The sequence below is a fragment of the Vipera ursinii genome, assembly GCF_947247035.1.
Source record: "Vipera ursinii genome assembly, chromosome: 5".
Taxonomy (NCBI): Eukaryota; Metazoa; Chordata; class Lepidosauria; order Squamata; family Viperidae; genus Vipera; species Vipera ursinii.
In genome coordinates this window covers 3455262-3469248 of record NC_139518.1, presented here as the reverse complement: position 1 = coordinate 3469248, position 13987 = coordinate 3455262, and the positions used below count along the sequence as shown (strand labels likewise).

General features: G+C 51.1%; 1 protein-coding gene across 6 annotated transcripts; it reads left to right on the top strand.

The window, feature by feature from the left end:
• The first annotated feature begins 251 nt into the window (after window positions 1-251).
• COPS7B (COP9 signalosome subunit 7B) lies at window positions 252-13030 on the top strand. Of its 6 annotated transcripts, XR_014492677.1 has the most exons (8): window positions 252-468; window positions 948-1122; window positions 3804-3879; window positions 6243-6331; window positions 8914-9116; window positions 9832-9937; window positions 10065-10256; window positions 12673-12827. XR_014492677.1 is itself a non-coding variant. In XM_083364046.1 (6 exons), exons 1-6 carry the CDS (start codon window positions 961-963, stop codon window positions 12832-12834), a joined length of 798 nt encoding a protein of 265 aa, XP_083220172.1. In that variant the 5' UTR covers window positions 948-960; the 3' UTR covers window positions 12835-13006. The 6 variants fall into 6 exon arrangements, 5 of the variants coding, with proteins under 5 accessions (XP_083220172.1, XP_083220173.1, XP_083220174.1 ...); XM_083364046.1 differs by lacking the exons at window positions 252-468; window positions 10065-10256 and having other exon boundaries at window positions 12673-13006; XM_083364049.1 differs by lacking the exons at window positions 252-468; window positions 948-1122; window positions 10065-10256 and adding an exon at window positions 1913-2277 and having other exon boundaries at window positions 12673-13030.
• The last annotated feature ends 957 nt before the right edge of the window (window positions 13031-13987 follow it).

The window sequence follows — 13987 nt, the reverse complement described above, 5'->3', positions numbered from 1 at the left end:
CTTACAAGTGGCCTCAACCACTCTAAAAGAAGGCAATGACCAGCTCTGTCTGCAAGGAGTATAAATCCTTTCATTCCCCACCATTCAGTCAGAGCTGAAGAAGCTTCTTGGATGAGAAGCAAAACATCTTCCAAAAAAAAAAACAAGGCAGTCCAGTTGCCTCATGAAAAAGCAGCTTTGGGGTAACTATGACCCGGATGACTGAGAATCTCCACAGACATTTCTCTTGTGTCCTTTCTCTTGCAGGGAACATGTGCAGCCATCAACTCCCTTAAATGCAGCCGGTTATGTGGTAACCAGTTATGTGTGGTAACCAATTTTTCTCCTAGTCTGTATTTCTGAGCACACTGGAGCCTGAAATAACACTGGTTATTTCTGTTCACTGCCTCTGGGATACCTGGACAGAAGACTCTGCTTCTACAATATCCAGTGGAGACCCTCCTCACTCTCTTTGTAAGCCCCTGAGTGGTATGTACGTTACTTATTTATGAACTCCCAAGTGTATAATCAAATTTTGGAAACTTGGCAGTTGGCTCATGTTGCCATGTCCCGGGGACACGTGATCCTCTTTTGTGACCTTCTTACAAGCAAAGTCAATGGGGGAAGCCAGGTTCACTTAAGAACCATGTTACTAACTTAAAAACTGGCAAGAAAAGTTGTAGAATGGGGCAGAACTCAGTTGCTTAGCAACAGAAATTTTGAGCTCAATTGTTATAAGTTGAGAACCACCTCTATGTAAAAACAATGAAAAACCTCTTTTCCCAGTTGAAAAGATGTGTACTTTAGGTTTTTTTTCCTCCTTTAGGGTTGACATAAATTGTTTCTTTAGGACAATGCTTTTTTTTAGACATGAAGTAAAGCTGCTTTCAATCATCAGGCTGGCCGCTGTCTGAATATTCCTTTTGAACCAAAGATTGAATGGCAACTGTGACGCTCCTGTTTTGCAGTGTTAAAAACAGAATGGCAGGGGAGCAGAAACCAGCCTGTAATCTCCTGGAGCAGTTCATTTTATTAGCCAAAGGCACCAGTGGTTCAGCTCTGATCGCTCTCATCAACCAAGTCCTGGAGGCTCCAGGGGTTTACGTATTTGGAGAACTACTGGAATTACCTAATGTGCGAGAGGTAAGCATTGGACTTGTTGCCTTCGTCAGTTGTTTCTATGCTGGAGCAAGAAGTTACAGTAAGATTCCAATCGAAGAGAATCTCTGGGTTGAACTGTGGGATCCTTGGTGCTCTCGGAGCTTGCAGACGTTTCATGACCCAACTAGGTGACATCATCAGTGCTGGAAGGGAGGGGGGGTTGTAGAGAGGAGGAGGAGGAGGACAATGACGACTGTGGGGTCCTTGGTGCTCTCTGAGCTGGGTGGTTTTCTTGCAGACGTTTCATGACCCAACTAGGCAACATCATCAGTGCTAAAAGGGATGGGGGGTTGTGGAGAGGAGGAGGAGGAGGACAATGATTGTGGAGTCTTTGGTGCTCTCTGAGCTTGGTGGTTTTCTTGCAGACATTTCATGACCCAACTAGGTGACATCATCAGTGCTGGAAGGGAGGGGGGTTTGTGGAGAGGAGGAGGAGGAGGACAATGACAACTGTGGGGTCTTTGGTGCTGTCGGAGCTTGGCAGTTTTCTTGCAGACATTTTATGACCCAAACTAGGTAACATCATCAGTGCTAGCAAGCGTGGGTTTTTCTTTCTGTTTTTACACAGTAGCTTGCCCTGCCAGTGTTGGTAGCGGTGTGGCTTTCTCCTTAATAGCTTCTACTCCGGCACCAGCATCCAGATAAACAGGGATGAATACCAGACAAACAATGAAAGAAAAAGGAATACAGGTAGTGACTGAGAACGGTTCGTTTAGTGACGATTTGAAGTTGCAACAGCACTGAAAACAGTGAGGATTGTTTTCACCCTTAGGACCATCGCAGCATCTCCTGGGCCCGTGATCAAAATTCAGAGACTTGGCCGCCGACTCGTATTTATGACGGTTGCACTCTCCTGCAGGGTCACGTGATCCCCTGGGAAGCCAAGCCAATGGGGAAGCCAGATCCACTTAACAACCATCTCATTAACTTAACTGCGGTGGTTCACTCAACAGCTGTGGCAAGTAAAATGGGGCAAAGCTCACTGAACAAATGTCTCGCTTGGCAACAGAAATGTGGGGCTCAATTATGGTCGTATGTGGAGGACTTCCCGTACCCTCTCCCTTCCCTATCAAGGAGCATCAGGTTGAAGTCATCAACCCGCTCACCAGATTCCTGGAAAGACAGAGAAGGTGAAAGGTAGTGTATCTCCTTGCCTTTTTCACTGCTTCTTGTTTGCTGAACTGGCCCAATTTTCCTATTCTTTGAGATAATAACAACAACAACAATAGGTAAAGGTAAAGGTTCCCCCGCACATGCGTGCTAGTTGTTTCCGACTCTAGGGGCCGGTGATTATCTCCGTTTCAAAGCCGAAGAGCCAGCGCTTGTCCGAGGACGTCTCCATGGTCATGTGGCCGGCATGACTAGACGCCAAAGGCGCACGGAACGCTGTTACCTTCCCACCGTAGTGGTCCCTATTTTTCTACTTGCATTTTTACGTGCTTTCGAACTGCTAGGTTGGCAGAAGCTGGGACGAGTAACAGGCGCTCACTCTGTTACGCGGCACTTGGGATTCGACCCGCCAAACTGCCGACCTTCTGATCGACAAGCTCAGCGTCCTAACCCACTGAGCCATCGCGTCCCTTCTACAACAACAGTAATAATAAAAGTTGGAAGGGCCCTTGAGGTCCTCTAGTCCAACTCTTTGCTCTGGCAGGAAACCCTATACCATTTCAGACAAGTGGCTGTCCAGTCTCTTCTTAAAAACCTCCAGTGTTGGAGCATTCACAGCTTCTGGAGACAGGTAGTTCCCGTGACTGATTGTTCTCAATGTTAGAAAATTCCTCGTTAGTTCAAGGTTGCTTCTCTCCTTGATGGGTTTCCCTCCATTGCTTCTTGTTCTGCCTTCTGGGGCTTTGGAGAAGAGCTTGAATCCCTCTTCGTTGGGGCAGCCCCTGAGATACTAGAACACCTCTATCGTGTCCCCCCTCGTCCTTCTTCTCATTAAACTAGACATACCCAATTCCAGCAAGCCGGATTCCCGTAACAACCGTGTTACTAACTTAGCTGCAGCAATTCACTTAATAAAGTTGGAAGGGATCTTGTGAGGTCTTCTAGTCCAACCCCCTACTCAGGCAGGAAGCCCTATATCCTTTCAGACAAGTGGACCTGGCCCTCCCCTTCCCCCCCACCCCCAATTGAGTTTGCTTCTCACAAGGTCGCAAAAGTGGGTCCTGTCTCCCCAGGAGAGTGCAACCGTCTTAAACACGAGTCAGTTGCCAAGTGTCCGAATTTTGATCGCGTGACCGTGGGGATTCAGCCACGGCCATTAAGTGTGAGAAACAGTCACGAGTCCCTTTTTCCAGTGCCGTCGCGACTTCGAAGGGTCACTAAGTGAACTGTGGTGAAGTCGAGGACTGGCTGTCGCAGCCTTTGTGCCTTCTCTTGACTCAGCTCTCTGTGCCGACAGGGATAGGCAACCTCGGCTCTTTCATGACTGGTGGACTTCAACTCCCAGAATTCCTGAGCCAGCCACGCTGAGGGGAAAGGGAGAGGTTTCCCAGCTGAGCCATGCTGGCTGAGGAATTCTGGGAGTTGAAGTCCACGAGTCGTAAAAGAGCCAAGGTGGCCTACCCCTGGCCTACACCGAGCCCTGGCTTAGTCTGTTCTGTTGGCCATGTTTTAAGAGCACACGAATAACTCCTTCTGCTTTTCTGTGTCTCCAGATTGCTGAAGGGCCCAATGCTGCTTATTTTCAGCTGCTGAATCTATTTGCCTATGGAATCTATCCAGATTACGTTGGTGAGGATCTGCTTGAACTGTGGAAAACTTTGACCTGATGCAAGTAGCAGCAATAATAGTGTTTTCCCCCAAAATAAGATCCGGTTTTATATGGGGTTTTTTTGCCTCCAAAAGGGGCATAAGGTCTTATTTTGGGGGGGTGTCTTATTTTTCCCCCACTGTCTTGCCTCAGGGCGGTGGCACCAACAGCCCCATCCAGCAGGACCCCCCGTGGCCGTCCCCAGCCCATTTCTTCTGCAGCCACTCACTGACCAATAGTGTGTGTCGCCCCCAGCCTCCGTTTCGCCGGCAGGAAAGGCCTCTGCAGCCGACAACAGAGCCCTAGGATGACACACACGTGTGTCTGTGTGTGTGTGTGTGTGTGTGTGTGTGTGTATGTATGTAAAATAGAAGCTGGAAGGGACCTTGGAGGTCTTCTAGTCCAGCCCCCTGCTCAAGCAGGAGAACCTATACCATCTCATACAAGTGACTGCTGAGTCTCTTCTTAAAAACCTCCAGTGATGGAGCGCTCACAATTTCTGGTGGCAAGCTGTTCCACTGGTTAATTTTCCTCACTGTCAGGAAGTTTCTCTTTAATTCCAGGTTACTTCTCTCTTTGGTCAGTTTCCAACCATTGTTTCTCGTCCTTCCCTCTGGTGAACACCCTGGCCCCCTCTGCCTTGTGGCAGCCCCTCAGATACTGCAATACTGCTATCATGTGTCGCCTATTATTTCTTTTCTTTAGACCGGCCACACCCAAGTCCCGCAGCCGTTCTTCGTATGTTTTGGTCTCCAGGCTTTGGATCGTCTTAGTTGCTCTTCTCTGAATTTTTTCCAAACTCTCAACATCTTTTTTATGATAAGGTGACCCAAACTGGCTGCAGTATTCCAGGTCTGCTCTCGCTAGGGTTTTATAAAGCGTTACTAATACTTTGCGTGATCTTGATTCTACGCCTCTGTTTATACAACCCAGGATTGTGTTAGCTTTTTTGGTTGCTGCTGCACAGGGCTGGCTCTTAGTCAAGTGATCGTCCACTGGGACTCCAAGGTCCCTCTCACAGTTACTGTTTTTGAGTCAGGTCTCGCCCAGTCTGTATTTGTGCCTTTTGATTTTTCCTGCCTAAACGTAACACTTTGCTTTTCTCCACATTCTCCAGCGGAGGCCTTCAGGATAGGTCTTATTTTTGGGGAAACACATGATTGGTGGACTTCAACTCCCAGAATTCCTGAGCCAGCCATGTTGAGGGGAAAGGGAGAGGTTTCCCAGCTGAGCCATGCTGGCTGAGGAATTCTGGGAGTTGAAGTCCACGAGTCATAAAAGAGCCAAGGTTGCCTACCCCTGGCCTAATTGGGGCTTGTTAGTTTAATCTTTTTTAACATTTGTATTATTGTGTTTTATTGTTGTTAGCCACCCTGAGTCCTTCGGGAGATAGGGCGGCATATAAGTCCCTAAAGTAAATAAACAAAGAAACAAATAAATAAATATAGCTGCTCATCTCATTAAAGGCTACTATGGGTGACAGAAAACTGCCTTTTTAAGCTGGCAAATTTCTTTCTCAAAATATCCACTTATGGCCCAGTAAAGAAAGATCACCCAATATGCCTGTCGCTTTCACCCTAGTAGGCATAATCTGTTGTCCAGAATGTCTTTGCTGATTGAGTGCGATAAAGGACAGGGTGCTCCTATCTGCAGGTTACAACTTTTCATCTGCCAACATTTAAGATTCAGCATCGTAACCGCTGGCGTTTAGAACAGCGTAGAATTCCAGGTTGACCCTGGAAGCGAGTGACACTGTCTGCGTTTTGCTTTACATGGGTGGTCCTCCTTTAACGACCGATTCCTCAGCAACTGCCCAAACCGGTAGCCGAGCTGAGCAAGCGGCGCTTACAACTCGCACGTTTGGCTGGCAGTTGTGACGCTGCAGAATCCCACCTTCCCATCGTCGCCCTTCTGTGCCAGCTTCCTCCAAGCAAAATCGGCGGGGCAACAGTAGGCGGTTGATATGTCCCCCACTTAGCAACCCACTTAGTAACTCAGGGTGATTTGCTGAACGGCGGCAACCAGGATTTCCATTCTCGTAAGGCTGTCGCGGTTTCTATGGCTGCGTTGGCCGGTCCCCAGGTACCCTCGTGAAGTGAGGACCGCTTGTATTTGCAAGCCTTTGTTTCTCACACACACACACACACACTTCTCTTCCTGGTGACAACCACGCCCCCCCCTCCCCCAGTGATGTGACAATCTGTGCCGCTCTCTTCCGAAAGGGCCTCGGGCTGACCGTCTTTGCCGTTTGCCAAGGGTGGTAAGGGGAAACGGGAAGACCCCCAAATACACTGAATTGAATCCGTAATCTGAAGGCGGTGTTGAATTTTGATCTCTCGGACAGCAAACCAGAAGAACTTGCCAGCGTTGACGGGGCTCCAGAGGAACAAGTTGAAACACTTGACCATCGTCAGCTTAGCTTCCAGGATGAAGGTAAAGCAGTGATGCGCTGAGTTAAAACCCCGGTTATTTTCCGCAGGCGGAGCCGGTGACCAACGTGCACGCAGAGATGACGGTGATGGCTCTGCTCTGTCCCACCCAAATCTAGACGTTCTAGAGTAGACGCCCGTCCAGGATTTCAGTAGGGAAATGGACAGATCGGGAACGTGGATGCCTCAAGTATTGCCCTTCTCTTTAGCATTTGGGCCTGGGCACGTTAGACACTTTCTTTCTTTCTTTCTTTCTTTCTTTCTTTCTTTCTTTCTTTCTTTCTTTCTTTCTTTCTTTCTTTCTTTCTTTCTTTCTTTCTTTCTCACTCTCTCCTCGCTATTTCTCTCTTTCTCCTTCATAGAGTGATTGGGCATTATAGATAAAACCATGAAGATACAAAAGCAAGCCATATTTAAATATTACAATTAAAAACTGTTAAAAACAAGAATGAAATAATTGAAATTAAAAGGGTGGGGGAGGGGCTTCAGAGTGCTAACCAGCCTTAAGCCCCCTTGCCGGTTGGCATAGATTGCTAGCTAGCTGTGGTCAGGATATTCCTGGCTAGTTTCTCTCTTCTTCTCAATGGGGGGAAGTTATTCGATTAGCTTGATCCCCTCCTGATGTACTCAGACCAAAATGTTTACCCCACCCAAGCATGGACTTGTAATTCCAAGGAAGTTGGAGGACTTGAGGCAGCGTGAGATTCCTCTGAACCGGTGTTTTCTTGTGGATTGATTTTAGGGAACTCTCGAACTGGGTAGGGAAGAAATTCCAACTTTATTTTCACTAGCTACTGACTGAAATTTAACTTTGCGTTCCACGGAAGGCAGGCGGCGGTAAATCATACGCGGCTGTGCGACTCCGAAAATGTTGGTTAGCTCTAATAAATTGGGTCGAATCCCGACTGCCGCGTAGCAGAGTGAGCGCCTGTTACTCGTCCCAGCTCCTGCCAACCTACAAGTTCGAAAGCACGTAAAAAATGCAAGTAGAAAAATAGGGACCACTCCGGTGGGAAGGTAACAGCGTTCCCTGCGCCTTTGGCGTCTAGTCATGCCGGCCACATGACCACGGAGACATCCTCGGACAAGCGCTGGCTCTTCGGCTTTGAAACGGAGATGAGCACCGGCCCCGAGAGTCGGAAACGACTAGCACGCGTGTGCGGGGGAACCTTGACCTTTAATATTTTGAGAACTGTATTTGAGCGCGATTGGTTTGCTTGGTAAGGCAGCCCTCAGTCTGTCAGTGTTGTTTTTTTTATGAGGGGTCCTTGGTGCCCTCTGAGCTGGGGTTGTTTTCCCGCCGCTCTTTCGTTACCCAAAGGAGGAGACCATCATCAGTGTTAGCTTATTCCCCGTTCGGTTATTTTATGCATTGAAATGCAATTTTGTCAGAAGGCGGGGGAAAAAAGACCAGGAACCCTTCCCAGCCCTCTTGTGAGATTCGCGTGGGGTTTTAAAGTTAGAATAGTAGCATGAGATTCTACTTCTCAACTCTGCCCAAACTTTAGGCACCTCCAGCAGGATCACGTTTGCCTTCATGTGCAAGCAGCAATGAGAGACGCTGCCTCCTCGGGCTTCTTCTGTGCAACTTCGCCTCGTCTCTCTTCCCAGTGTTGATTCCAGGTTAATGCCACCTAGACCAGGGGCTCCACAACTCCACACGGCCCGAGCGGAACCGGGCTGGGCGAGCGGCAGGTGAGCGTACGTGCGTGTGCACGGACGCAGTTCCATTTGTGCGAGCGCCGTGTGAGTGCGTGCATGTGTGAAGTCCCATTTCCTCAAGTGATGCAGCTCGCGCAGAACTATCCCCTCTCCCCCCCCCACACACACCCCCTTCCCCTCTGGCCCATCAAGCCGGAAAGGATGGGGAACGCTGATCTAGATCGTAGGACTTCAAACCTGGCCCTTTTATGACTGGTGGACTTCAACTCCCAGAATTCCTCAGCCAGCAATGCTGAGGGGAAAGGGAGAGGTTTCCAAGTTGAGCCATGCTGGCTGAGGAATTCTGGGAGTTGAAGTCCACGAGTCATGAAGGGGCCAAAGTTCCCCCACGCTGGCTGAGGAATTCTGGTAGTTGTAGTCCACTAGTCATGAAGGGGCCAAAGTTCCCCCACTCTGGCTGAGGCATTCTGGGAGTTGAAGTCCACCAGTCATAAAAGAGCCCAGGTTGCCTACCCCTAGGCTATGCCTCCACATCGACTCAGCCTTCCGTCCTTCCGAAGTCGGTAAAATGAGGACCCAGATTGTTGGGGGGCGGCCAAGACTCTGGCTGTGTAAACCGCTCAGACAGGGCTGCAATGCCTTGTGGAGCGGGTTTATAGGTAGTCCTTGTCTTACAGCCACAATGGAGCCCCAAATTTCTGTTGTTAAGTGAGACAGTTGTGAAGTGAGTCTTGCCCCAATCTACCAGCTTCCTTGCCCCAGTCATTAAGTAAGCCACTGCAGTTGATAAGTGAAGTCACTAAACGAACAGTCGTAAGTTGAGGGCTGCCTGTATAAGTCTTAAGTGCTGCTGCTATGCCTCCTCTGGGCAGTGGCTTCCCTTCCGACCTTCCCTCTCTCCCCTGCCCCCCTCCCCCTCCCCAGTGCATCCCTTATTCGGTGCTGCTGAAAGACCTGGACATGCGCAACCTCCGGGAGCTGGAGGACCTGATTATTGAAGCCGTTTACACTGACATCATCCAAGGCAAACTGGATCAACGGAACCAAGTGCTAGAAGTGGATTTCTGCATCGGGCGGGACATCCAAAGGAAGGACATCAGCAACATCATTAAAACCCTCAATGAGTGGTGAGTTCTGCCCCTCCCTCTCTCCCACCTCCCACCCTCCCTCCAGCCACTCCCCTCCTTCCCTCCCTCCAGCCTCCCTCTCTCCTGCCTCCCTCCCTCCAGCCTTCCCTCTCCCCCCTCCCTCCCTCCTTGCCTCCCTCCCGCCTTCCTCCCTCCCTCCTCCTGCCTCCCTCCTCCCTCCCTCCAGCCTCCCTCCAGCCTCCCTCCAGCCTCCCTCCCCTCCTTCCCTCTCGCCTCCCTCCCTTCCGCCTCCTTCCCTCATTGCCTCCCTCCCTCCATCCTGCCTCCCTCCTTCTCTCCCTCCCGCCTCCCTCCCACATCCCTCCCTCCTTCCTCCCTCCAGCCTCCCTCCTTCCCTCCCTTCAGCCTCCCTCTCTCCTGCCTCCCTCCCTCCCGCCTCTCTCCCTCCTTTCCTCTCTCCCCCCTCCCTCCCGCCTCCCTCTCTCCCGCCTCTCTCCCTCCTTCCCTCTCTCCCCCTCCCTCCCGCCTCCCTCCCTCCCTCCTCCCTCCCTCCTGCCTCCCACCCTCCATTCTCCCTCCCTCCTCCCTCCAGCCTCCCTCTCTCCTTCCCAGCCTCCCTCCCTCCAGCCTCCCTCCCTCTGGTCCAACAGGTGTGTGTGGGGGTCTCTTCCTGTTCCCAGTTTAGGCAGCATGGCTGCCTTTTTCGCTTCTCCCTTCCCTTCTCCTTAACTGTGGGAAGTTTTTGTGTCGGCAGGTGCGACGGGTGTGAGGCTGTCCTGTTAGGAATCGAACAACAGGTCCTCAGAGCCAACCAGTACAAGGAGAACCACAACCGAACTCAGCAACAGGTGGAGACGGAGGTAGGCGCCTCACAAGATCAGGGGTGGCGCAGTGGTCAGGATGCAACATTGCAGGCTAATTCTGACGACTTCCAGCAGTTCGATTTTTCACTGGCTCCAGGTGACTCTGCCTTCCCTCATTTCCCAGGTCGGTAAAACGAGGACCCAGATGGTTGCATTCTTAGCCACTGCGCCACCGTAGCAAAGAGGATTTCTGAGATAGGCACAAACCGTGGTGGTGCAGTGGTTAAGTATGCAGCATTGCAGGCAAAGTGCGCACTGCCAGGAGTTCGATCCTGACTGGCTCAAGGTCGTCAACTCAGCCTTCCCTCCTTCTGAGGTTGGTAAAGTTAGGACCCAGATTGTTGAGTGAGGGGCAAGATGTTGACTCTGTAAATCACTCAGAGATGACTGCAAAGCACTATGAAGTGGTATATAAGTCTACGTGCTATCCTTCCTTCCTTCCTTCCTTCCTTCCTTCCTTCCTTCCTTCCTTCCTTCCTTCCTTCCTTCTGTGGTGGCTCAGTGGTTAGAATGCAACATTGCAGGCTAATTGTGCTGACTGCCAGCAGTTCAATCCTGACCAGCTCAAGATTGACTAGCCTTCCATCCTTCCGAGGTCAGTAAAATGAGGAGCCAGACTGTTGGGGTGGGCGAGATGCTGATCTTGGTAAACTGTTTAGAGAGGGGTGTAAAGCACTCTGAAGTAGCATATAGGTTTATTGCTATCTTCCTCCCTCCCTCCCTCTTGTGGTAGCGCAGTGGTTAGAATGCAGCATTGCAGGCTGACTGCCCACTGCCAGCAGTTCGATCCACACCCGCTCAAGGTTGACTCAGCCTTCCGTCCACTGTGGTGCGGTATATAAGTATATAAGTCTTAAGTGCTATTGCCCTCCCTCCCTCCTGTGGTGGTGCAGTGGTTAGAATGCAGTATTGCAGGCTAATTCTGCCAGCTGCCAACAGTTTGATCCTGACCGGCTCAAGGTTGACTCGGCCTTCCATCCTTCCGAGGTTGGTAAAATGAGGACCTGGATTTGTGAACCACCTAGAGAGGGATGAGGAAGGAAGAAGGGAGGGAGGAAGGAAGGAAGATAGCAATAAACTTATATACTACTTCAGAGTCCTTTACAGCCCTCTCTAAACCACCTCGGAAGGATGGAGGCCGAGTCAGCCTTGAGCCGGTCAGGATCGAACTGCTGGCAGTGGGCAGAGTCAGCCTGCAATGCTGAATTCTAACCACTGTGCCAACACAAAAAGGAGGGAGGAAGGAAGGAAGATAGCAATAGACTTATATACCGCTTCACAGTGCTTTACAGCCCTCTCTAAGCAGTTTACGGAGTCAGCCTGTAGCGCCCCCCCAAAAAAAAACAACAACAAAAAGAAACAAACCAATCTGGGTCCACATTTTACCGACCTCGGAAGGATGGAAGGCCGAGTCGGCCTTGAACCCGGTCAGCATCGAACCGGGGTGAGCAGTGAGTGAGCCTGCAATGCCGTGGTTCTGACCCCTGCGCCACCACGACTCCTAAACTTCACTACGGTTTCCCTGGCAATCCTATCCTGAAATGATTGGTAATAAAATATAACTTCACAGGCAGATTTCTTCCCTTGCTGCTGATTGTAGGAGCGGGATAGATTCGGGAGGGGGAAAGGGGTCAGGAAAATACTGTGGGCCTTTCGGGTTTCCCCCCCCCCCATAAAGAGAGTTTTGACTCCTGTGTCCCAGAAGGTGGCGCTATGCCCAAATATAAAGGAAGGTGGCTTATCTTTGGCTTCCTGAAGCAACCTGGAATTGTGGAGAAACTTCCTGACAGTTAGAACAATTAACCAGTGGAACTCCTTGCCTCCAGAAGCGGTGAATGCTCCAACACTGGAAGTTTTTAAGAAGAGACTGGACAGGCATTTGTCCGAAATGGTGTAGGCTTTGCTGCCTGAGCAGGGGGTTGGGCTAGATGACCTCCAAGGTCCCTTCCAACTATTATTATTATTATCTCTCTCTGTAAAACATCCAAAGCTGCCGAGTAGACCCACGTCCTGGCTCTTGTGCTGCTGCTTTTTTTTGTCCGCTGGTTGTTGTTGTTTTCTTGCCAGTTTATGCTCCATTCCTTCCATGCAGGTAGTTCTCGACTTACAACCACTCGTTTAGTGACCAAAGTTACCACGGTAGTGGAAAAAGGGACTCCTGACAGTTTTTTGCACTTAATGACCGTTGCAGCGTCCCTGTGGTCGTGTGATCAGAATTCAGAGCCTTGGCAACCGGCGTGTATTTACGACAGTCGCAGTGTCCCCTGGGGGGGTGTCACGTGATCCTCGTTTGTGACGTTCTGACCAGCAAAGTCCATGGGGGAAGCCGGATTCACTTAAGAACCGGGTTGCTCACTTAACAGCTGCAAGCGACTCACTTAACGGTGGCAAGAAAGGTCGTAAAACGGGGCAAAACTCACTCGACAGCTGTCTCACACTTGCAAGAGGCCTTTTGGGCTCCGTTGTGGTCTTAACGGTCGCGGACTACCTGTAACTTGGGAACAAGTCGCTAAGGGGCTGGCCGTAAGTTGAGGACTACCTGCTGAGGGTCGGGGCAGGTGAAGTCTGTTGCCTCCTCCTCCTCCGTCTGAAAGTGAGGAGGCCCATCATGAGTGGCCAGGTCTCTCTGCCCTCTGTCACCTGGGTCGAAGGGATGGAGGGGCCTGGCGGTGGTTCTCCTTCAGAGAAACATGGCTTGCTCCCAGCGTCCCTGCTTTTGCTTTCCCTTCCAGGTCCTGAACATCAAGAAGACCTTGAAGGCCACCGCGTCCTCCTCCTCTTCTACCCAAGACATGGACCAGCAGCTGGCCGAGCGGGAGTGTCCTCACCCAGAGCAGAGGCAACCCACCAAGAAGGTCTCCAAGGCCAAAGGGCTGGTCTCCAGTCGCCACTAGTGCCCAGAGCTGCTGCCGGGGGTGGGTTGGGGGGGAGTTGCCGGGGGCCCTCAGTGACTCTGGAGGAAAGGGGTTTCTGGCCTCCATGGTCTGCCTGCTTCCTCCTCCCCCCCCTCCCCACAACCCCCTTCCATCAGCAGCTGAGTCAGTCGACACTGCCAACATTGTCTCCCAGAGCTTTGCGTTAGGACTTTGGTGTGTGTGGGGGTTTCCCTGTATTTGGAGGGTCAGATGGCCACCCTTTGGGGTTGCTCCCACCAGGAGTTTTGTTCCTTGGCAGCAGTGCGCTTCCCCGTGTGGGGGCGGGGCGGGGCAGGGTTGGGAGGTCGGGTTTTCCGGCCAAAGGCCAGAGGGAGCATGTGACATCCCTGCCTTCGCTGCTCGTTCTTCATCTCTTTGGCCTTGATCTTCGAAGTCAACTCTCTACCTCAGTGGTCCCCAACCGTTCCAGCAAGCAGCGGTTCTGGGCAAGCTGCGGGCGAGCGTGAGTTTGGCTCCCTTTGCACGAGCCACAGGTACGAGCGCCCGCCTCTTGCGCAATTGGAGCTGCATTCGTGCGCTCGCCCATCCATTCTGTCGCCCGGTTTTGAATGGGCCACGGCCCGGTAAATAACTGGTCCACAGCCCGGGGCGTGGGGACCCCTGCTCTACCTCACGCTGGCAGGCGCCGGGCATGTTTACTCACCATCTGTCAGGCTCTCCTTTGAAGCCCAGGCAGCTCCTTGAAGGTGGCGCGTGGGGCGCCAGGGAGATCCAACCAAGAGATCCTTCCCCCCCCATCGTTTCCTGATCCAGAACCCTTAGTTTGGGCAACGGAGGAGAGGTCCTTTCGGAGGCTGAGAACTTGAATTCCTTTCTAGTTGTCTTTGACGCACACACACACACACACACACCCCTTCTTTTGTACATTTCTTAAGACGGTTTGGAGCATTTCAGCTTTTTTTGCTTTTTTTTTTTAATTTGATACCTGTTACAGACTCGCGCAAGGTGACTTGAACCGAAGGATTGTTTTCTATTAAAAAAAAATGATAAGTCACCCCTGAAACGTCACCCCGTGGTGAGCTTGTGTGGGTTGGTTTTTTTCAGCGAAATACATCTGGATTTGGGCGCTGCGTACAGAAGCGAAGGGCCTCCGGTGGGCGGTGCTCTCTCT